The following is a 26,382-nucleotide window of genomic DNA, read 5'->3' as shown; positions in this document are numbered from 1 at the left end:
CCCAGAGCCAAGAAATTCTTGGAAGCAAAATGCAGATTATTTTTTTCCCTGCAGATGACAGCGGTTTAGCTTTGAAACTGTGCCGTGATGTTAAGTTTACCCTCTTCATAAAGCAAAAATGACAACACTTTCCCTCAGGTATCCTGAACTATTGATGTAATTGTGCAAATCTCAGGCATACTGTACATAGGGTCAATTAATAGCTCTGCTGAAGGGTAAATTAAGCAATGAGGTTGTTTTATTTTTTTTCACATTTCTTAGCACAAATCAGGAACTAAAGCTGCAGTTCCCACCAACAATGTGCTTGTTCTAGAAAGCGAGCTTCGTGTGATGCATTTTTTTCCGCGCTGTTTTGGATTTTATTTCAATTTTTCTTCATTTTTCTTTTACATTTTTGTAAAACAGGCCGTGTACTAAAGTGTTCACGTGGCAACTTCTACTCCATCTTGTCACTTCCTTCACCTCAACAGGAAGTACACCATTTATTGCTGTCTTCAGCTAGCAACGTGTTGTGTGTCTTATCCTGAGCTCCTCAGATAAAGCTCTCTGAGGTTCAGTCATGCCAAAAAAAAGTTGCAGGTGCATGGCGGTCATTTCAATTAGGAGTCTACTCTAATGTTTTAGGTCACACACACACAATTTAAAAACCAGTAAGGCGGGACAAAATGATAAATATCTAATTAGACATCCTAATGATTAAGAAATATAAAAAAAAAAAAAGTGGGGGGAATTGTATTCCAGACCCGCCTGGTAGTGATTTGGTTAAACACGGATCTCACCTCTTTCCCCAACGTATGTGTTTGAGGGTGCCATTTTTAGGCCGTCAGATGCACATATTATAATGAGATGAGCTGGGTTTTTTTCACATGGTTTGTCTGCCAAACCTGGCTTGGTGTAAACTCTTCTAACTAAACATCAGCTGCAAATATAACACACTAGTCTAAGTAATTTCTCCCATTTGGTGCGCAAACAGGCACAGGATATTGTTTTGGTTCTGTAGGGCTTAGCTGCTGCGTGAAAACCTTTTAGACCGGATTGTAAACCTCCCAACAGATGTAGTGGAAACTAACACAGTAAAGGAAATTAAATAGAGACAAGATTATTCCAAATATAGGCAAAAGCCAGGAACGAAGTCTCAGGCTTCAGGGCAGGTATAAAATGGGCCGCAGAGGTGGGCCACGGGAGCTTTGTATAATGACAATTTTGTATCTTTCCATCAGATAAATAATCGACACGTTGAATTACATACACCAGGGTAGCAGTGACAAATAGAGACGTGCACAGGACCTTTCACATAGGTATATGTACAACTTTTCTATCATTTGTTACTTAAGCACTGAGGAGAAGCAGCAGGGACTTAAATGTCAGTTAATGAGATGAATTAATACAATGTTGTGGTGCTTAGTCTTGTTGTGATTGTACCGCCTCCACCTTTCCGTGTGCACTGTGTATAGCCACACTGCTTACTCCATTGTGTCTCCCCTTCTCATTACCCTTCTCAATCATCCTTGAGATAATATTATGGGTCACTGGTTGGCCGTATCTCCAAGTCAATAGGTGTCAGTGTCACCTACCTCCTATTCGATCAAAGGGCAACTTACTTGCATTATTCCTTTAACCACACTCGCAGGCAGAGGGATTTGCAATTTGCCTTGTTATGAATGGCAGGGCTCACAGGCAGGAGAGGGGTTAAGTGAGTAGGACAGTGTGTTAATGCTACATAGGTCCTCGCTTATTTAATATCCTATCTTTTATCAAATTGCAATGCTTCCCACTAAAGGGCCGTGACACCAGCTCGGCTATTGGAGTTGTGATAGGGTGTAAACAGAAATGCTTGTGGGCACATGCTGTAAAAAATGTCCATGCTTCAGGAACCAAACACAAGCTTTTCCAGGATGTGCATTTCTCCCATGCCCTACACTATGTGGAGTTTTATATAGTATAGGGAGAGTGAAGAGCCAAGGCTGCTCCTGGAGTGGATCTAGCACGCTGATTGTGGGACGTTTTCTTACGGTTCCTTGTTCTCTGCTGACGCTGGGTGGTGCAGAAACTGCCCCGTGGCTCCAATGTAAAGTCTGGATCGCATAGGCCATTTCTAAACGACAAAAGGGAACGACATTGCTGTGTTAGTGCTGCTTGCATGGTAATGTTTTACAGATCATAATAGTATAGGCGGTCTTCGCTTTTCCGACGGAATGCATCCCACTAACCGCTGCCGGTTAACGGACTGTCGGATTGCAGGTCCCATGTTAATCGGCGGCGGTGACCGTCGAAAAAGCGTGTCCGGTGCCGAATAATGCGTTCAACGGACTGCATTATGCACCTGTACTGCACTGCAGAAAATGTTGCAAGAAAAAATATAATAATAATAATAGTTGTATAGGTAAACACCATGGTCAAAAATGGGGCACTTTTCTACCATCTCTCTCTGCAGTCATCTACTGACTACTTCCCTCTTCAGCCTCTATCTTCACTTTTCTCTCAGATTTTGAATCCTGGCTTTCCTACTTTCTCTCCTCTGACTCTCCTGTCCTTTTACTGGGAGATTTCAACTGTCATATTGATGATCCCTCAGTTTCCTGGGCATCTCGCCTTCTCTCTTAACCTCCTCCTTTTGTCCTCCAACAATGGACCCATTCCAGCACCCACAAGGATGGTCCCAAATTAGACCTAGTCATAACTAAAAATGGTTCCCTTTTTTATTTCTCTATCTCCCCCATTCCGCTCTCTGACCATCACCTCCTATCATTCACCGCCACATTCCCCTCACCCCCTGCTACCAGTCCTACTCGCTCTTCTCGAGACCTTCGCTCCATTGACCACTCTGCGATGGCATCTACCCTAAACTCTTACCTCTCCTCTCTCTCTCCTTCCTCTAAAACAAACAATCTTGTCAACTGGTACAACTCTATCCTTTCCTCTCCTCCCTTGATCCCTTAATCTTCTAGGCTCCGGCACACCCATCCCTCTAACACAGGGATCCGCAAACTTTTGGTCTGCGCCCCCCTGCCTGCTCTTCCCCCCTGCTCACGCGCCTCCCCCCCCCTTACCTCTTCTCCGGAGTTTTCTGATGTCAAGACGCCATGTGATGTCGCATTGCGCCATGGCAACGCAACATCATGTGACCCCGCAGCGTCACTTGATGCCGCATTGTCGTTGGAGACAAGGTGAGTGAGTTACAGAGGCCTTGAGCGCGCTCCCCCGGCATTTAATTTAAATGCTTTGGGGAAGAGCTCGGGGCCACTGTAAGCACCGCACCCTCCCCCACCCCAGAAAATATCACCCCCAAGTTTGCGCACCCCTGCTCTAACCCATGGCGTTTGCTAAATTCACAAACACTCTTCCTTCGCACTTGCTCCTCTGAATGCCTATGGAGGAAATCTCACACATACTGTTTTTCTGCACTATAAACTTCTCCTCCCTTGTTTTAATTCTGCTCTCTCTAAGGCCAAAAAACACTACTTTTACTCATTCATCAATACTCACAAATCCAATCCATGCCCTATTGTCTCTATATTGGACTCCCTCCTCTGAAATCCTCCCACTTCTCATTCTTCCTTCACTTCTCCTCAAGCCTTTGCCAATTACTTTAAAAGCAAGGTGGATGGAATCTACAATTAGATTCCTTATGTCCCTTTCCACTTCTCTCTGCTTCTACCTGCTTCTACCTAAACCACCTCCTTCCACTCTTGGCTCTTTTTCCTGTTAGAGTTGTAAGTTTCTACACTGATTTTCTCTTCTCCCTCTATCACATGCCCTCTTGATCCCATTCCCTCACACCTCAGAACTCTTGCTCCTATCTGTCGCAAATCTAACCCAAATATTAATTTACTCCCTATCCTCTGGCACTTTTCCCTGATCCATTAAGCATGCAGTGGTCACACCTTTTCTTAAGAACAACCTAGATCCTACATGCCTTACTAACTACGGCCCTGTATCTCTTCTGCCTTTTTGCCTCCAAATTGCTAGAACATCTCGTGTTTTCCTGTAAAATCAACATTCTTAATTCCCATGCCCTCCTGGATCCTTTACAATCTGGCTGTTGTGCAGCTCACTCAACAGAGACTGTGCTCACTAAAGTAGCCAATGATCTACATGAAACAAAATCCCAAAGTCATTTTCCCTACTAATCCTACTTAATCTCTCTGCTGCTTTTGATGCTGACGATCACTCTGTCCCCCATCATATTCTAAACTCTCTTGGTATCCACAACAAAGCTCTATTCTGATTCTCATAATACCTCTCCCATCGCACATTCTCTGTCTCTGTTGCTGTCATATTCTAGCCTGCGGTACCCATGCTTGGCCACCGGGATTGCTGCCGCTCTCTCAATGTCTTGTTCTAACCTGCAGTGTTTATACTTGTCCACCGGGATTGCTGCTGCTAAACTAAGGAACATTCCAGACCCTGAAACCTGACACCTCTGCACCAGTGCTCTACCTCTCAGCCTTTCTATATAAACCTCCAATCCTGTTCCTCCCTTGCCTGTTTATACTGGTTCCTCAGCCCTTGCTAGGTTCCTGTGTTTACTGCTGTGCTAGCTATTGCTATCATCCTGTTCCAGTCTCCTCGTTGCCGACCTCTGCTTGTTACATGACTACGCTATCTGCCGCCTGCCTCTGACCTCTGCTGACCCCTACCACGCTCCCTGCTGTTCCTGCCACTGGGATCCACTTTAGCCGAAGTCCAATCCTTGACACTAACGTGTCTTCGTCTTCTTTTGATCTGTCTGTTGTTGAAACCTCAGGGCTCTGTTCTGGGATCTCTACTTTTTTCTCTACACACTATAACTTGGTGACCTCATCAACTCTTTTGGCCTTACCGTAGGTATCATCTCTATGCAGATGATATGCAGGCATAGCCCTCTATGGGGCAGGCCCCAGTCGGCGTGTGTGTGCGCACGCACAAGGCACGATGCGCGATGTGCGACTGCCTTGGCCGAAAGACAAGATTTTTGTCTTTTGGCACGGCGGCCAAGCATTGGCCACGTCACGGCGGCAGTTCAGCCAATGAGGGCGAACCAGCCACGTGACATCATGGACGTGCCCCCACCATGCCTGCCCTCCTCCCCCCCCCCCGTCGGATCTCCTGCTCTTCACCGCAAGCACAACCGCAGAGCACAGGTCGTGGTTGAAATGGGTTCACGCGCTGCCAGACCCTCCTGCGTGCGTGCAGCTGTGACCACTGGGGCCGTAGCCTTACAATACTAAACTGTGCTAGCTGTTATCACATGGTAAACAATGGATATGTATTACTCCAAGAGTTTATCTCCAAGCTTAATAACAACCCTTTAAATCTAAGATTGACATTAGAGATCAATACAAATACTCTGAACTTCTTGGATCCATAATTTCAACGACAAACTGATGGAAAATTACAAACCACTATTTATAGGAAGGAAACCGCTAGGAATAGCTTACTAAGAGCCAACAGACATTATTCTCAATTGCTAATTAAGGGGATCCTGATTGGCCAGTTTTTGCGAATCCGGAGAAATTGTTCGACTACACAGGAATATGAAAAACAGGCTCATACAGTATCATGAGAGATTCCAACAAAGGGGCTGCAGTTATAAAGTAATAGAAGAAGTCTATACACTAGCAAAATGTACCCCATGACAACTTCATCTGGGGGTAAGACCACCACCGAACAACCAGATCCACCGATACTTACAATAATGAATGGTCTTGTGTGAGAGTTATATTACAAAAGTACTGGCATATGCTGAGCTACATCAAGGTGACTGAAATGTCCGTAAAGTTATATGAATTGCCCATGTTCCACCCAGCATCAGCAAAGGGGATTGGGAGAGAGAAATCCTCAAGAAATGGATTTCAACATTATATACACTTAATCCCCTTGGACTGAATAAAGGATTTGTCTTCTCCTCCTTCAATGAATAAATAAAAAACTACTCCCCTAATCCTTTAAGGGGACAAGTTACTCTTCAGCATCCTTGAGGATAAAGTGATAACGATGTCTTTCTCTCCTAATTGTTGAAGTCAAACATTATGGTTTTTAAATATACGTACCCATCTACAACTTAAATAAAATATGTCCTCTCTGCCCTTACAGAGTGATATCTTGTAATGTACATATTAATTAGCCTGCCTAACAACTAAGATACATTAATATGCATTCATATAAAAACAAAGTAAATAAAACAAAATCAGTCTGTATTTTCAGATTATATTTGCCACCTCCTGTACAATGATAGCTATCCAGTGATGATGGGAAATTCAAATATACATTGGCTAATTTCGCCACATAGGCAAATTTCAAAACACATTAGCTCCATTTGGATTAATAAATGGGTAACTATGTGTGGTGGTGATTGCCATGACTACCACACCCTTTAAGAAGCATCTCTAGGACGTGAAATGCGTAGTGATATCTCCTTAGGGGCACCAGGAAAAGAGAGCGTTTCTCTGTGTGCTGCCGCGGTACACGGAGTACTCTCTCTTCCCAATTATAGTGATTTTGTCCCTGTCCCCCCCTTCACTTTGCAAATACTAAGGGATAAAAAAAAATAAGAATAAGATTTAGACTATTGTCATCCGTTCATCTAATCACCACTAATAATATTTCTGCAGATTAAGTGTTTTGATTAGTTACTGTAGTTACACTATTTTTGTACCTCTCTTTCTATCTGCTTTGAGGGTAGGATTATTGTAGTAAGTTAAACACATTGAAAACAGAATGGAAATGAATGAATTATAGGAAATAATCCTTGATAAAATCTATGGGGCCTATTCAATAAGCCTTCATAAAAAAATTTTTAAAAATCACAGGCCCGTTTCCGCCGCCTGTTTTGTGAGCGTTGCTATCACGGAATCCAGAAAACCTTGATTACCTGTGATAGCAAAATTCCCAAAATGGGCGAGTAGCCGGCGATGTGATGATCGCCTGCCTCAAATGGGCTTACCTGGCGATTTCTTTCAGCTGCATATCTCGCCAGCGATCGAAATATTTTAATATAAATTTTAATAATAGTGTAGATGAGCAGGGGGTCTGTGGAGCAGAACCGCGTTTATTTCAGGACCCCCTGCTTCCCGAGATACAGGCCCTGTTATGGGGTGCTGGTATCTCCTATGCATTTAAATGTATCGCGTCACGTGACCGTGGGAATAAAATGCATGGGGATACCGGCACCCCGGCATATACCGACATAACGGGGCCTGCATCTCGGGAAGACGGGGTCCCCGGACCACAAATCAATGCTTAAAATAGCTATAGTTACATAGTTACATAGTAGATGAGGTTGAAAAAAGACTTCCGTCCATCAAGTTCAACCTATGCTAAATTTAGACAACAGATACTTTATCCTATAACTATACTTATTGATCCAGAGGAAGGCAAACAAAAAACCCCATTAAGGGGAAAAATTAATTCCTTCCTGACTCCAAGAATTGGCAATCGGATTAATCCCTGGATCAACATCCTTCCCATGTATACTTATTTGGTATATCCCTGTATACCTTTCCCAACTAAAAAGATGTCCAACCTTTTTTTGAACAAATCTATTGTATCTGTCATCACAGTCTCCATGGGTAATGAATTACACATTTTAACTGCCCTTACTGTAAAGAACCCTTTCCTTTGTTGCTGGTGAAATTTCCTTTCCTCCAACCTTAAGGGATGGCCCCGAGTCCTTTGTACTGCCCGTGGGATGAATAGTTCTTTTGAAAGCTCCTTTTATTGTCCCTGAATATATTTGTATATATTTATCATATCCCCTCTTAGACGCCTCTTTTCTAATGTAAATAAATCTAATTTAGCTAGCCTCTCCTCATAAGTTAGAATGTCCATCCCCTTTATTAATTTGGTGGCTCTTCTCTGCACTCTCTCTAGTTCCATAATGTCTTTTCTTAGTATTGGCGCCCAAAATTTTACTCCATATTCAAGGTGTGGTCTTACTAATGCTTTGTAAAGGGGCATAATTATGTTTACTTCCCTTCCATCCATTGCCCGTTTGATGCAAGATAAGATCTTGTTTGCCTTTGCAGCTACTGCATGACATTGAGCACTATTGCTAAGCCTGCTGTCTACAAGCACTCCTAAATCCTTCTCCATCAAGGATTCCCCAATATATCTCCATTTAATTTGTAAGTCGCTTTTTTAGTCTTACATCCCAAATGCATAACCTTACATTTATCTGTATTAAACCTCATCTGCCATTTACCTGCCCACGTTTCCAGTCTCTCCAAGTCCTTCTGAAGAGAAATTACATCCTGCTCTGATTCTATTACCTTACACAATTTAGTATCATTAGTAAAGATGGAGACTTTGCTCTCAATCCCAACCTCAAGGTCATTAATAAACAAGTTAAAAAGCAGGGGTCCCAGTACCGATCCCTGAGGTACTCCACTCATGACTTTAGCCCAACCTGAAAAAGTTTAATTTATGACAACCCTCTGTTGTCTGTCCTTTAACCAGTTTTCAATCCAGGTGCATATATTATTACTGAGTCCAACTTTCTTTATTTTGTACAACAACCTCTTGTGTGAAACCGTATCAAAAGCCTTTGCAAAATCTAAGTAGACCACATCAACTGCATTACCCTGGTCTAAATTCCTACTTACCTCCTCAAAGAAACAAATACGGTTAGTTTGGCAAGATCTATCCTTCATAAATACATGCTGACTATTACTAATAATTTTGTTTTCCATTAGGTATTCCTGAATATTATCCTGTATTAAACCTTCAAGTAGTTTCCCTACTATTGAAGTCAGGCTTACAGGTCTGTAATTTCCCGGTTGTGATCTAGCTCCCTTTTTAAATATAGGCACCACATCTGCTTTACGCCAATCTTGTGGTACTGAGCCTGTGGAAATAGAGTCCTTGAATATTAAATATAATGGTTTTGCTATTACTGAGCTTAACTCCTTGAGAACTCTTGGATGTATGCCATCGGGGCCAGGTGCCTTATTTACTTTAATTTTTTCAAGTTGCTTATGAACTTCTTCCTCAGTTAACCAATTGTTCATTGATATGGAGTTTGTGTCTTCCTCCTGCGGCACTACTATTGAACTTGATTCTTCCCTGGTAAACACAGAGGCAAAGAATTTGTTTAATACCTCAGCTTTTTCCTTATGTCCAATAATCTGCCTACCCATCTCACACTGAAATGGTCCTATATTTTCTTTTCTCATTTTTTTCTTATCAAGTTACTTAAACAATTTTTTAGGGTTGACCTTACTTTCTATTGCAATCCTTTTTTCATTATCCATTTTTGCTAATTTGATTGCCCTTTTGCAATTTTTGTTACATTCCTTATAATTCTGATACAATGTCTCCGTCCCTTCTGACTTAAAGAATCTAAACGCCTTCCTCTTCTTGTCCATTTCCTCTCCTACCTGTTTATTTAGCCACATTGGTTTTGACTTATTTCTTTTATACTTATTACCCAAGGGTATACACTGATAAGTGTGCTTTTCTAACAATGTTTTAAAGACTGCCCATTTATCTTCTACATTTTTCCCTGCAAAAACATCATCCCATTGTATTACTACTAGATTAGACCTCAGTTTATTCAAATCTGCCTTTCCAAAGTTGAAGGTCTTTGTTGAACCCAAGTAATCTGTTTTTTTGATAATTTATTTCAAATGAGACCATGTTATGATCACTGTTACCCAAATGTTCCAGGACTTGAATATTTGTTATTACTTCTACATTGTTTGACCAAATCCAGAACTGCCCCTCTCCTGGTTGGTTCCTCAATAATTTGGGTCATATAATTGTCTTTAAGCACCCCCAAAACCTGTTCCCTTTTGTTGTAACGCTAATCTCATTGCCCCAGTCTATGTCTGGATAATTAAAATCCCCCATTATGCAAACATGACCCAGTTTTGATGCCTTCTCCATTTGCAAAAGTATTTTAGCTTCCTCAATCTCACAGATATTTGGTGGTTTATAGCATATTCCCACAAACATTTTCTTTATACTTTTACTTCCTCTGCTAATTTCTATCCACAAAGTCTCTACATTTTCATCATTCCCTTCATAGACATCATTCCTTATAATAGGTTTTAGATCCGGTTTAACATATAAACATACTCCACCTCCCCTTCTATTTGTTCGATCCTTCCGAAAAAGAGAATAACCCTCTAAATGAACTGTCCAGTCATGAGTTTCATCCCACCATGTTTCAGTAATGCCTATGATATCATACTGCTCCCTTGCAGCTATTAATTCAAGCTCCCCCATTTTATCTGTCAGGCTTCTTGCATTAGCAAGCATACATTTCAGTTTTTTTTAGCCTGTACTATTATCTTATCTGCTCCTTCCTTTCTGCGCCCACTTTGTTTAGTCTTTAGAAGTTTTCTAGTATTATCTGTATTTATTATGGGTGTCTCACTGCTTGTCAAACTTGCACTTGCCCCCATTCTACCTCCATACCACCTTGTATCCTCATCTATTCCATTTAGTTCATTATCTGTTTCATTCCCCACCCCCTCCATCCTAGTTTAAAATCTCCTCCAACCTTTTTAGCATTCTTCCCCCTAGCACAGAAGATCCCTCTTCATTGAGGTGCAATCCGTCCCTAGAATGTAGATGGCACCTCTCAGAAAAGGAGTCCCAGTGCTCTAAAAACCCAAACCCCTCCTTCCTGCACCACTTTCTTAACCATGCATTAACCTGCCTGATCTCTGACTGTCTCCCTGCGGTAGCGCATGGCACTGGTAGTATTTCAGAAAATACTACCTTATGCCCGGGCCATAGAGCACTCAGGCGTGCTGAGGCGTGCTGAGCCGCGCTGAACAGATGCAGAACGCCCCTGCATCTGTTATCAGCGCGGCTATAGTTTCTCCCTGCTGATGCGCGCTGATGCGCGCTGAGCAGGAGAAACTCTTCCCCGAGCGCCAAACTGATATATTTGGTGCTCGGGGAAGCGGAGGAGCGGTCATGTGACCGCTCCCATCCAATGGGGCTTCAGCCGGTTCCCTGCAGAGCCGCCATTACCAGACAGAAGACAGAAGGCATTGTGTTGTGTGTGTGTTGTGTGTGTTGTGTGTGTTGTGTGTGTTGTGTGTGTTGTGTGTGTAGGAGGGGAGAGGGTGATGCCCCGATCGCTGTCTCCCTTCTGCTCCGGTCCCTGCCCCCCTCCTGCCCCGATCGCAGTCTCCCTTCTGCTCCAGTCCCTGCCCCCCTCCTGCCCCGATCGCTGTTTCCCTTCTGCTCCGGTCCCTGCCCTCCTTCTGCTCCGGTCCCTGCCACCCTTCTGCTCCGGTCCCTGCCCCCCTTCTGCTCCGGTCCCTGTCTCCTGTGTGTGTTGTGTGTGTGTCTGTGTGTGCGTGTGTATGTGTGTTTGCATTGTGTGTGTGTGTATGTGTATGCATGTGTGTGCATGTGTGTGTGTGCATGTGTGTGTGTCTGTGTGTGCATATGTGTGTGTGTGTGTGTTTGCAGTGTGTGTGTGTGTGTGTGTGTGTGTGTGTGTGTGTGTGTGTGTGTGTGTGTGTATGTATGTGTGCATGTGTGTGTGCATCTGTGTGTGTATGTGTATGCATGTGTGTGTGTGTCTGTGTGTATGCATGTATGCATGTGTGTGTGTATGTGTGCATGTGTGTGTGCATGTGTGTGCATCTGTGTGTGTGTGTATGCATGTGCGTGTGTGTGTATGCATGTGCGTGTGTGTGTGTGTGTGTGTATGCATGTGTGTATGTGTGCATGTGTGTGTGTGCATGTATGCATGTGTGTGTGTATGTGTATGCATGTATGTGTGCATGTGTGTGTGTCTGTGTGTGCATATGTGTGTGTGTGTTTGCATTGTGTGTGTATGTGTATGCATGCGTATGCATGTGTGTGTGTGTGTGCATGTGTGTGCATCTGTGTGTGTGTGTATGTATGTGTGCATGTGTGTGTGCATTGTGTGTGTGTGTGTGTGTGTGTGTATGCATGTGTGTGCATGTGTGTGTATATGTGTGTGTATATATAATGTGTATTTGTGTGTGTGTGTATATATGTATATATAATGTGTGTGTATATATAATGTGTGTGCATCTGTGTATGTGCATGTGTGTGTGCATTGTGTGTGTGTGTGTGTATATATGTGTATTTGTGTGCGTGTGTGTGTGTGTGTGTGTGTGTGCATATATATATATATATATATAATGTGTGTGCGTATGTGTGTGTATGTGTATGTGTGTGTTTGCGTGCGTGCTTGAATATATTTATCAAAGTTGCACAATGTTAATAAATAATTTATTCTCAACACATGTCTTTTTTTTTTTTTTTAAATATTATATAATACACACACACACACACACACACACACACACACACACACACACACACACGTTCCCCAGTGACACACAAACACACAGAACACTTCAAAGTGACACACACACACACACTGACAGCTACCAAGTCACACACACACACACAGTGCTACCCGCCTCCCAAGCGCGCTTGCTGTCTCCTCTGTCAGGACAGCAAAAAGCTCCTGGTAGCGCGAGCGTCAGCAAGCGAGAGCACTGCTCAGCGACGCTCAGTGCACTATGTCCGAGGCCTTAGAGGTCCTTGCTTTAAGCTTTTGGCCTAGATCCCTGTAATCATTTTTTAGGACCCTCCATCTTTCTCTAACTTTGTCATTGGTGCCAACGTGTACCAAGACCGCCGGGTCAATCCCAGCCCCTCCCCCCCCCCCAACAATCTGTCTACCCGATTCGCAATGTGCCGAACCCGAGCACCCGGGAGACAACAAACTGTTCGGTTCATGCGGTCCTGGCAACAGATTGCCCTATCTATCTTCCTAATAATGGAGTCCCCTACCACCACAATCTTTCTTAGCTAGCCACTAAGGCAATTAAGGGGTTAAACCTCAATAGCCTGTCTCTTTGGGCAGGGGGGGTGGATGAAGGGGGTAGTAGTCCCAGGGTGGGTGGTTAGGCCTGGCTGGAAGGTTGCAGGCGGAGTTAACCCCTTCACTACAATAGCGGTCTGAACCAAATACAATATAATAGTGCCACACTTAGGTTAAATATTATACCATGTGATCTTAAAGTGAATACTCAATAGTGACAATGAATATTCTGAAACAATGAAAATGAAAAACCTCAATAACATATAATAGAGACTCTGCTGCTGTGTCGCTTCAGATGGCTCAATATCCAATAGAACTAATGAAGAAAAAAGAACAAACAGCGCACAACTCTCATGTGCCCCTTTAGGGTACAGATAAATACAGTGACCGCCAATGCATTTTTTGGCAAATGCTTGTTTTCTATTGATTGTTATTTTTTCGATTTCTGTTTATTGGTTGGACTCAATTGTTTTGAATTTGGATGGCTTGTTTTTAGTACATTTTAGGATTGGTTGGCATTTTAAGTTAATTATTTGTTTTGTTGGCTAGTGGTTTTAATTAATTGATTTGTTGGCTAGGGGTTTTATTTATTTAATTAATTTGATAGGTGTTTATTTAATTTAATAATTTATTTCTTACGTTTTGAAATAACAATTTTTATTATTTTGCTGTTTTGGCTATAGATAAATATTATTCATGTTTACTATTAGGCTTTTTAATTCTTTTATTGTTGGGATTTTTAGGTGCTTTTGTATTTGTTATTGTGTATTTTTGGCCATAATGATTTTTATTAGGTTGACCATTGAGTGCTATAGTGGCTTATCATGTCCATATTATATGGGTATGATATAACACTGTGCCAATCAATGGGTAGAGGGTGGTTTTGCCTCCCGGGTGGGTAGCAGGGGACGGGGGTTAACACCTTAATTACTATAGCGGTTATTAACCGCTAAGGTGATTAAGGGGTTAGGGGCCATTAGATTGTATTTTTTCTTGTATTCTTGCTGACATCGGAGGACATGGATTTGCAGTATGCTGACGAGGAAACCCTTCATGATGGCAGGGTTAAGTTGAATGATGTAGTTACGTTATTAATGCTGGCTGGCTAATGTTTGATTTTATAATGGGCAAATGCTCTATTATCCATATCTGGATAATAGTCATTTTACCCATAACTGTACTGTATGTGTTTGGGGGGGGGGCGCTAAGGTAATGAAGTTGCCTGTAAATGCATTTTTATTGCATGGGATTCATGCCGGGGGCCTCCGGTGCTAATATTAATGGGTATCAGCTCCGGAGACTCCCAGCATGAATCTGATGCAGGAAAAATGCATTTTTTTCTAAGTCCTGTCTCGCCGCCTCTCATCAGCCTCACACCAACTTTTCCTGGTGTGAAGATTTTGGGAGAAACTCGTAATTCTAGAGCCGCTATTAGCCTCGATAAGCTAATCGAGATTACTAGAATTGCACGAGTTTCAGACCCTGCCGATAAGTGGCTTATCGCGGCTCACCCGGTGATTTTTTTTTGACGGCTGAAAAAATTGGTGATTCGTGCCTTTATCGCCCACTTATTGAGGCTTACAGAATAGCAGTAGGCATTTTGGCTGAAAAGGCCTCCATAAGTGGGTTATTGAGGCATAAAGAATAGGCCCCTATATATCTACATATCTCTGCTCTAACACATATATATGGGGTTTGAGTACAAGATACAGGGACTTTATTTCGGGAAGATGATAATGCCACAGTTGTGATATGTCTATTTTATATCGGGGAAATGAGAATATATATATATATATTTAATTTCATTTGCCCTTCCACTATATTGTCTTTGAGAACGTATTACACCATATTCTGTGTCTTTTTTCCTTGTTTTTGGCCTTGGAATTTGCTTCTCTTCTTTGTAGCTATTTGTGAATTTGGAAGAACAGCTGGAATGGTTCTTCTTAGGGTTTTTGAGCTGTATTCTATATTTATTCATTTAGAGCACCCATATATAAATTCTTTATTATTGATCATGATTTTATTTTTGACATTCACAAATGTGGGGTTATTTTTATCATTCATTATCTCTATAATTCACTTTTAGAGTTTATTTAAATATATACATGCATATATTTATATTCATATTTCACTGGTTTGTGATTTCTATTACATTGATTATAGATTGTTCTTGATTGTATACTATTATTAAATACGGATAGAATTGTTAGGAGTATCCTTAACACGTTTTGTCGTTTGGTCCACCTTTCCTTATATGCATGAATATGTTTCATTTTCCCTGCTGAATTCAGGTACAGTATACCTGCTATTTATGTTCATCTACAAATACTTGCACTTGTATGTATTTATTTAAGGTGTTAATCAGCTACATTTGAACTGTTTAACATTCCACTGTCCTTGGTTTAGCTTTGTCCTAGGACTGTCCTGTTAAACACATTAAAAAAATGTATGTTTATTTAATTTTTAAAGATATCAAACACATAATCTTCATTTAATACGTATCACTGTGGTTAGCACACTCTGGCATTGTATTGTATTGTATGTCTTTATTTATATAGCGCCATTAATGTACATAGCGCTTCACAGTAGTAATACATGTGGTGATCAAATAATTAATAGATAATATAAATAACAGGACATTGGAATAAGTGCTTTAGACATTAAGGAAGAGGAGTCCCTGCCCAGAGGAGCTTACAGTCTAATTGGTAGGTAGGGAGAACATACGGAGACAGTAGGAGGGAGTTCTGGTAAGTGCGTCTGCAGGGAGCCACGCTTTATGTATCATGTGTTCAGGATTATCCACAGTGCTATTCATATGCTTCTTTAAGCAAGTGTGTCTTAAGGTGGGTCTTAAAGGTGGATAGAGAGGGTGCTAGTCGGGTACTGAGGGGAAGGGCATTCCAGAGGTGTGGGGCAGTCAGTGAAAAAGGTTTAAGGCGGCAGAGGGCTTTAGATACAAAGGGGGTAGAAAGAAGACTTCCTTGAGAAGAACGCATTAATTCACTTTGGTCAAATAAGGGGTTTCTCCTCTAATCTCTTCTCTGACAGTGTATAATTAAACATAAATTATTAACATTCAAAAAACTCTTTCCCTCTTATATATATATATACACACAGTGGTCGACAAATCACCAAAAAATCTACTCGCCGAACAAAAAAATCTACTCGCCACCTAGTACCACACGTGTGCTGCTTGGGCCAATAGGAGCTCGCCACGATGTTAAATCCACTCGCCCGGGGCGTGCAAATGTATAGGTTTGTCGAACACTGTTATATATACATATATATATATACAGCAGGGCCCCGGGCATACGGCGGGTTCCGTTCTAAGGGCCCGCCGTATAGTGAAAATCGCTGGCAAGTGGAACGGGCGATTTTCAGCTATGCGCATGCGAAACCCAGCAATTTCCCCCTTGTGCGCGTGCGACCTACGTTCTGTGCGCGCAAGCTACGATCTGCACATGCACGCCGGTGGCACAGCCTGTTCTGCGCATGCGCGACCTCTGAGCAGAGATGGCGGCCCCCTTCTCGGTGCCGCCGTATCAGCGGATCACCGAAAAGCGGGGCGCCGAGAAGCGGGGACTTGCTGTATAGACATTTCCTTGGCAAACAGATGTTTTAAATGGTTTGCACAATCTTTATCCAATCACCTTTGGTGATGAGTGTCTGTTAATTCAAGAGCCTAGGACTAGAGTTACATCTGACCCCCTTCCCCCTTGGCTGTATTCTCTCCCCCCCAACCCATTTCACACCTCACGAGCCCCCTCTATTTCCCACCCTCTTCCCTTGTATTTATCTCTCCGTCTCACTCCCTCTTCCTCACTCACCCCCTCTCACCTCGTATGTATTTCTCTCCCCTGCGTCTCACTCTTACTCCCTCTTTTCCTCACTCAATCCCTTCCTCACCCCCTCTCTCCTCTCACTTGCCCCCACCTTCCGTCAATTACCCCACGCTCACTCAATCCCCCCCCACAATAAGCATACCAAAAAAACCAACCCCCTTAATATATATAACCCCCACCCCGCAATACATAATAAAAATACACCCACCCCCCACACCCCAATACATAATAAAAATACACCCCGCACCCCCAATCCATATTAAAAATATACATCTCCACCCCAATACATATACAAAATACACCCCACCACATATTAAAAATACACACCCCACCCCCCAATACATATTAAAAATACACCCCCAATACATATAAAAAATACCCCCCCATACATATAAAAAATACATCCACTCCACAATACATATAAAAATACACACCCGCCCCCCCAATACATATAAAAATACACCCACACCCCTCTCCCCTAACACCCCCTCTTTTTTTTTGTATCCACCCCCCCCATACCCTGTAAAACGATTAATAAAAAATTAAGTTACAAAAATAAATAAAATAACCCCCCCAATACATATAAAAAATACACCCACCCTCAAAACATATTTAAAAATCCCCCTCCAATACATATTAAAAAATACCCCACCCCAATACATATTAAAAAATACCCCCCCTCCCCCAATACATATAAAAAACATCCTCACCCCCCAATACATATAAAAAATACATCCCCCCAATACATATAAAAAGAAAAAATATATACCCCCCCCAATACATATAAAAAGAAAAAATATATACCCCCCCTCCCCCAATACATATATAAAAAAACAGGCTTACCTGGTGTCTGTGGGGGGCCCGGCCGGCCGGCGCTGCAAGTTGGGCCCAACCTCTGGCCAGGCCCAGCTGCCGGTTCTCTTGCGGCCTGGCCCCTGCTCTCCTTCAGCTGCAGGCCTCTTCCTCACTCTGTCGCACGCCGAGTTTCCAACGCGACGGAAGCTGGGTCAAGCTTACTTCCGGCGTGCTGACATTAGAGAGGCGTTGGAAACTAGGGTGGGACAGAGTGAGGAAGAGGCCTGCAGCTGAGAGAGAGCCAGGGGCCCAGCCGCAAGAGGGTCGGCAGCTGGGCCTGGCCCGAGGTCGGGCCCAACTTGAAGCGCAGGCTGATCAGCTGGGCCCCACATAACCACCAGTCCTGGTTGTCTCCGCCTGCCCCCCACCCTGACAATACCCCCCACACCACAATGCACTCATGCAACACACAGGGTGTTGTGACACACACAAGCAATATCCCCATCCACACACACACACACACACACTACCCTCCTCCCCACAATACACAATACACAATACACACACACACACGTATGAAATATGCACCATTCCATGTGTAGCCCTGGTAAGAAATAGGGCTATATGTCTTTCCTCCTACTGGTGTACGTCCTGCTAAGGGCAGGCTGCCAGTAGTTATCATGAGTTTCCCCCGCTTCAAGCCCTGCCCTGATTGGTGGAGGTAAGCACCCTGACTCTGTGTCTAAGGCAAGAGACATAGGGGAGGGGCCTGCCAAAGTCATAAAGGGCAGTGCACAGCCAATTTAGTGCGAAGAGCAGAGTCCTATGTTGAGAGTGGAGTGATGTATTACATTTGGAGGAGAAGCTCAGGCCAGACTGAGTAGAGTTGATATAACTTTGGTGGACCAGTGCCCCTCACCCTGCCTAGGGGGTGAGGGAAGAGCTAGCCCCATCCTGAGTGTCTGTACCTTGGGGTGGAGGCAGGGAGCAGTGCGAGCCCCAGACAGCCCATCCTGAAGGTGTACAGTCTGGAGGAGAAGGAGGAGGAGGAGGAAGAGACCATTGTACATGATCTGCTGTGTGCTGCTGTACAATAAAAGACTGTGCTATTACTTTTACCCAAAAGACTGAGACTGAAATCTCTCACCCCTTGGAGGGGTTTCTCTGGAAGGATTTCACCCTACCCTGATAGGGCTTGACAGAGATGGAGGCGCTGCACCACTAGAAGATAAAGGCATGTACCCCAGAAGCCTGTCCCTGTTGTCCCCCATACCACCACGGGAGACTCAGGCCCTCCTGTTACCAGCAGGTATGCACCACCCACAGACATGTAGCCAGCCCTCAGTACACCCTAGGGGTCCGATCTGCGACCAGGGGGGGGGGGTAGATGGGTTACACATGTATGAATACATGCATGCCTTTTTATATAAATATATTAGAAAATAGCGTGTCCAGTGTTCCTTCCATTCTATCTAGTATTGATATCTTTTTATAACTACTAAGGTTCAATGATGGAAGGCGTTTGCATGAAATCAGAATACTAGCAGGACTGATATCTCAGCCAAACTGAGAACCTAAAATGTTCTAACAATAACCAAACAGAGGAGGTTATTTAAGGGTACAGCAACAAGCAGATTTTGGCTGCAAAGTGCAATCTTGTAGGGGTACTGTACTTGATTTTAGAAAATGAATGAAAATGGATTGAGAAAGGGAAGATTTAAAAAAAGACATACAACATTTACGCTATAGAAACAGAAAAGAGGGAGAGTATCCCTAGAATAAACCTTTGTCTTCCTTTTTTTTTTTTTGGTACTCTGGGTTTGTAAAAAGTGGTGTTACTCCACATCCCCATGTGCCATCACACTTTGATCACTGTGCTTTTATAGAAACATACAGCTGCGAGTAGGTTTACTGGTTATGCACTTCTTTAATCCAGGGCTGTTCTGAAAAGCCGTGTAATGCGGCGGGCATAAGTTTATAGGGCTCCATGTTAACATTTACAAGATGTAAAAGGTGACACTGTCAGTGCTCACTTGCATATCATTACCCAGAATCGCTGGCTGCAGTGAAAGCGCTGCATGCTAAGTGATAATGGGGAAAGACAGGGTTGCAGACAGTGGCATAGCTAGACATGCGCAGGTCCCCGGGCAAAAAAATAATAATTCAGGGCTCCATTAATATTAATACTGACTGCAATGTTTTCTCCCTCCCCATTCTCTCCCTGATCCTCTCTCTCACCATCCCTTCTCCGCCTCCTCATCACCATCACCTCTCCCCCTCATCATCATCATCACCATCATCATCTCTCCCCCTCCTTCTCATCATCTCTCCCCCTCATAATCTCCCCCCTTCCTCCTCAGCTCTCCACATCATCATCAGATTTCTCCACATCAACTATCCCCATCATCATCATCAGCTGCAGCAGTTCTGCCCCTCATCATCATCAGCATCCGCATCCTCATCAACATCTGATCTCCCTCCCATCATCATCAGCTCTCCCCCTCCTCCACATCATCATTATCAGATCTCCCCACATCATCAACTATCCCCCCCATCATCATCATCATCATCAGCAGCAGCAGCAGCAGCAGCAGCAGCAGCAGCAGCAGCAGCAGATCTCTCCACATCAGCAGATCATCATTAGATCTGCCTCTCATCATCATAAGATCTCCCCATCATCATCATCAGCTCTCCCCATCATCATCAGCTCTCCCCATCCTCATCATCATCTCTCCTCATCCTCATCAACATCACTCCCCTTCTCCTCATCATCAGTTCTCCCACCCATCATCATCTCTCCCCTCCTCCTCATATCCCCCCTTCTCATCATCATATCTCTCCACATCATCATCAGATCTGCCCCTCGTCCTCAGATCTCCCCATCATCATCATCATCATCATCATCATCATCATCATCATCATCATCATCATCATCATCATCATCATCATCATCATCATCATCATCATCATCATCATCATCTCTCCCCCTCATCATCAGATCTCTCCACATCATCAACTATCCCCCTCATCATCATAATCATCAGCTATTCCCCCATCATCATCATCAGCAGCTCTCTCCCCTCATCATCATCATCATCTTTCCCCCTCATCATCATCATCAGCTCTCCCCCTCATCATCATTATCATCATCATATCATCTTCATTAGATCTACCCCTCATCAGATCTCCCACTTACCATCATCAGCTCTCCCCCTCATCATCACCATCATCATCATCTCTCCCCCTCATCATCATCATCTCTCCCCCTCATCATCATCATCATCATCATCTCTCCCCATCATCATCATCTCTCCCCCTCATCATCATCATCTCTCCCCCTCATCATCATCATCATCATCTGCTCCCCCCTCCTCCTCCTCCTCCTCATCATCATCATCTGCTCTCCCATCATCATCATCATCATCATCATCATCTGTTCTCCCTCTCATCCTCCTCCTAATCATCATCATCATCAGCTCTCCCCATCATAATTATCAACATCATCAGCTCCCCCCATCATCATCATCAACATCAACATCATCTGCTCTCCCCCTCATCCCCATCATCATCTGCTCTCCCCATCATCATCATCATCATCATCATCATCATCATCATCATCATCATCATCATCATCATCATCATCATCATCATCATCATCATCATCATCATCATCATCATCATCATCATCATCTTCATTAGATCTACCCCTCATCAGATCTCCCACTTACCATCATCAGCTCTCCCCCTCATCATCACCATCATCATCATCATCTCTCCCCATCATCATCATCTCTCCCCCTCATCATCATCATCTCTCCCCCTCATCATCATCATCTCTCCCCCTCATCATCATCATCATCTCTCCCCCTCATCATCATCAACTCTCCCCCTCATCATCATCATCATCTGCTCCCCCCTCATCCTCCTCCTCCTCATCATCATCTGCTCTCCCATCATCATCATCATCATCATCTGCTCTCCCTCTCATCCTCCTCCTAATCATCATCATCATCAGCTCTCCCCATCATAATCATCAACATCATCAGCACCCCCCATCATCATCATCAACATCAACATCATCTGCTCTCCCCCTCATCCCCATCATCATCTGCTCTCCCCATCATCATCATCATCATCATCATCATCATCATCATCATCATCATCATCATCATCATCATCATCATCATCTACTCCCCCCTCATCATCATCATGATCATCATCTACTCTCCCCCTCATCATCATCATCATCATTATCATCTACTCTCCCCCTCATCATCATCATCATTATCATCTACTCTCCCACTCATCATCATCATCATTATCATCTACTCTCCCCCTAATCATCATCATCACCATCTACTCTCCCCCTCATCATCATCATCACCATCTACTCTCCCCCTCATCATCATCATCAGCTCTCCCCCTCATCATCATTATCATCATCATATCATCTTCATTAGATCTGCCCCTCATCAGATCTCCCACTTACCATCATCAGCTCTCCCCCTCATCACCATCATCATCTCTCCCCCTCATCATCATCATCTCTCCCCCTCATCATCATCATCATCATCATCATCATCATCATCATCATCATCATCATCATCATCATCTCTCGCCCTCATCATCATCATCATCTGCTCCCCCCCTCATCCTCCTCCTCCTCATCATCATCATCTGCTCTCCCCTCATCATCATCATCTGTTCTCCCATCATCATCATCATCATCATCATCATCATCATCATCATCATCATCATCATCTGCTCTCCCCCTCATCCTCCTCCTAATCATCATCATCATCAGCTCTCCCCATCATAATCATCAACATCAACATCATCAGCTCTCCCCATCATCATCATCATCAACATCAACATCATCTGCTCTCCCCCTCATCCCCATCATCATCTGCTCTCCCCATCATCATCATCAACTGCTCTCCCCCTCATCATCATCATCATCATCATCTACTCTCCCCCTCATCATCATCATCATCATCATCATCATCATCATCATCATCATCATCATCATCATCATCATCATCATCATCATCATCATCATCATCATCATCATCATCATCATCTCTCCCCCTCATCATCATCATCATTATCATCTACTCTCCCCTCATCATCATCATCATCTACTCTCCCCCTCATCATCATCATCTCTCCCCCTCATCATCAGATCTCTCCACATCATCAACTATCCCCCTCACCATCATAATCATCAGCTCTTAACCATCATAATCATCAGCTCTTCCCCCATCATCATCAACATCATCATATCATCTTCATTAGATCTGCCCCTCATCAGATCTCCCACTTACCATCATCAGCTCTCCCCCTCATCATCATCATCATCATCAGCTCTTCCCCTCATCATCAGCTCTCCCCCTCATCATCATCATCTCTCCCCCTCATCATAATCATCATCAGCTCTCCCCCTCATCAACACCATCATCATCAGCTCCCCCCATCTTCATCATCATCATCGTCATCATGATCGTCATCATCGTCAGCTCTCCCCATCCTCATCATCATCATCTGCTCTCCCCCTCATCCTCCTCCTCCTCATCATCATCTGCTCTCCCCTCATCATCATCGTCATCTCTCCCCATCATCGTCATCATCATCATCATCATCATCATCATCATCATCATCATCATCATCATCATCATCATCATCATCATCATCATCATCATCATCTCTCCCCATCATCATCATCATCATCATCATCATCATCATCATCATCATCATCTGCTCTCCCCCTCAACCTCCTCCTCATCATCATCATCAGCTCTCCCCATCATCATCATCATCATCATCAACATCATCTGCTCTCCCCCTCATCAACACCATCTGCTCTCCCCCTCATCCTCATCATCATCATCATCATCATCATCATCATCATCATCTGCTCTCCGCATCATCATCCTCATCATCATTATCATCATCTGCTCTCCCCATCATCATCATCATCTGCTCTCCCCCTCATCATCATCATCATCATCATCATCTACTCTCCCCCTCATCATCATCATCTACTCTCCCCATCATCATCATCATCTACTCTCCCCCTCATCATCATCATCTACTCTCCCCCTCATCATCATCATCATCTACTCTCCCCCTCATCATCATCATCATCTACTCTCCCCCTCATCATCATCATCATCTACTCTCCCCCTCATCATCATCTACTCTCCCCCTCATCATCATAATGTACTCTCCCCATCATCATCATCATCATCATCATCATCATCATCATCATCATCATCATCATCTACTCTCCCCCTCATCATCATCATCATCATCATCATCATTTACTCTCCCCCTCATCATCATCATCATCATCATCATCATCATCATCATCATCTACTCTCCCCCTCATCATCATCATCATCATCTACTCTCCTCCTCCTCATCATCTACATCATCATCTACTCTCCCCCTCATCATCATCATCATCATCATCTACTCTCCCCCTCATCATCATCATCTACTCTCCCCATCATCATCATCATCATCATCATCATCATCATCATCATCATCATCATCATCATCATCATCATCATCATCATCATCATCATCATCATCATCATCATCATCATCTACTCTCCCCATCATCATCATCATCATCATCATCATCTACTCTCCCCCTCATCATCATCATTATCATCTACTCTCCCCCTCATCATCATCATCATCTACTCTCCCCCTCATCATCATCATCTCTCCCCCTCATCATCAGATCTCTCCACATCATCAACTATCCCCCTCATCATCATAATCATCAGCTCTTCCCCCATCATAATCATCAGCTCTTCCCCATCATCATCAACATCATCATATCATCTTCATTAGATCTGCCCCTCATCAGATCTCCCACTTACCATCATCAGCTCTCCCCCTCATCATCATCATCATCAGCTCTTCCCCTCATCATCAGCTCTCCCCCTCATCATCATCATCTCTCCCCCTCATCATAATCATCATCAGCTCTCCCCCTCATCAACACCATCATCATCAGCTCCCCCCATCTTCATCATCGTCATCATCATCGTCATCATCATCAGCTCTCCCCATCCTCATCATCATCATCTGCTCTCCCCCTCATCCTCCTCCTCATCATCATCATCTGCTCTCCCCTCATCATCATCGTCATCTCTCCCCATCATCATCATCATCATCATCATCATCATCATCATCATCATCATCATCATCATCATCATCATCATCATCTGCTCTCCCCCTCAACCTCCTCATCATCATCATCATCAGCTCTCCCCATCATCATCATCATCAACATCATCTGCTCTCCCCCTCATCAACACCATCTGCTCTCCCCCTCATCCTCATCATCATCATCATCATCATCATCATCTGCTCTCCCCATCATCATCCTCATCATCATTATCATCATCTGCTCTCCCCATCATCATCATCATCATCTGCTCTCCCCCTCATCATCATCATCATCATCATCATCATCATCTACTCTCCCCCTTATCATCATCATCTACTCTCCCCATCATCATCATCATCATCATCTACTCTCCCCCTCATCATCATCATCATCTACTCTCCCCCTCATCATCATCATCTACTCTCCCCCTCATCATCATCATCATCTACTCTCCCCCTCATCATCATCATTATCTACTCTCCCCCTCATCATCAGCTACTCTCCCCCTCATCATCATCATGTACTCTCCCCCTCATCATCATCATCATCATCATCATCATCATCATCTACTCTCCCCCTCATCATCATCATCATCATCTACTCTCCTCCTCCTCCTCATCATCTACATCATCATCTACTCTCCCCATCATCATCATCATCATCTACTCTCCCCCTCATCATCATCATCTACTCTCCCCATCATCATCTACTCTGCCCATCATCATCATCATCTGCTCTCCTCCTCCTCCTCATCATCTGCTCTCCCCATCCTCATCATCATCATCATCATCATCTGCTCTCCCCCTCATCCTCCTCATCATTATCATCAGCTCTCCCCATCATCATCATCATCATCTGCTCTCCCTCTCATCCTCCTCCTCATCATCATCAGCTCTCCCCATCATCATCATCATCATCATCATCATCATCATCATCATCATCATCATCATCATCATCATCATCATCATCATCATCATCATCATCATCATCATCATCATCATCATCATCATCATCATCTCTCCCCATCATCATCAGCTCTCCCCATCATCATCAACATCAACATCATCAGCTCTCCCCATCATCATCATCAACATCAACATCATCTGCTCTCCCCCTCATCATCATGAACATCATCTGCTCTCCCCCTCATCCTGATCATCATCATCTGGTCTCCCCATCATCATCCTCATCATCATCATCATCTGCATCTGCTCTTCCCCTCCCTCATCATCATCATCTACTCTCCTCATCATCATCATCATCTACTCTCCCCCTCATTATCAGATCTCTCCACATCATCAACTATCCCCTCATCATCATCAGCAGCAGCTCTCTCCCCTCATCATCATCATCAGCACACCCCCTCATCATCATCATCATCATCATCATCATTAGATCTGCCCCTCATCAGATCTCCCACTTACCATCATCAGCTCCCCCACTCATCATCATCATCAGCTCTCCCCCTCATCACCTCTCCCCCTCATCATCATCATCATCATCATTAGCTCTCCCCCTCATCATCATCATCACCTCTCCCCATCCTCATCCTCATCATCATCCTCATCATCATCATCATCATCATCAGCAGCTCTCCCCATCCTCATCATCATCATCATCTGCTCTCCCCCTCATCTTCCTCATCATCTGCATCATCATCATCATCATCATCATCATCATCATCATCATCATCATCATCATCATCATCATCATCATCATCATCATCATCATCTCTCCCCATCTTCATCATCTGCTCT

The 26,382-nt window shown here is 43.7% G+C and overlaps 1 protein-coding gene across 1 annotated transcript in view; it reads right to left on the bottom strand.

The window, feature by feature from the left end:
• Positions 1 to 1,992: 1,992 nt before the first annotated feature.
• Positions 1,993 to 26,382, bottom strand: part of TCF24 (transcription factor 24) — a 30,859-nt gene continuing 6,469 nt past the window's right edge. Inside the window, exon 2 of the mRNA XM_075589029.1 lies at positions 1,993 to 2,095. Coding sequence (XP_075445144.1) covers positions 2,009 to 2,095 — 87 coding nt within the window. The 3' untranslated portion in view covers positions 1,993 to 2,008. The remainder of the gene's footprint in view (positions 2,096 to 26,382) is intronic.

This window comes from Ascaphus truei, chromosome 2 (assembly GCF_040206685.1).
Source record: "Ascaphus truei isolate aAscTru1 chromosome 2, aAscTru1.hap1, whole genome shotgun sequence".
NCBI lineage: Eukaryota > Metazoa > Chordata > Amphibia > Anura > Ascaphidae > Ascaphus > Ascaphus truei.
The sequence above is the reverse complement of the archived record's forward strand: the minus strand, read 5'-3'. Positions and strand labels throughout refer to the sequence as shown.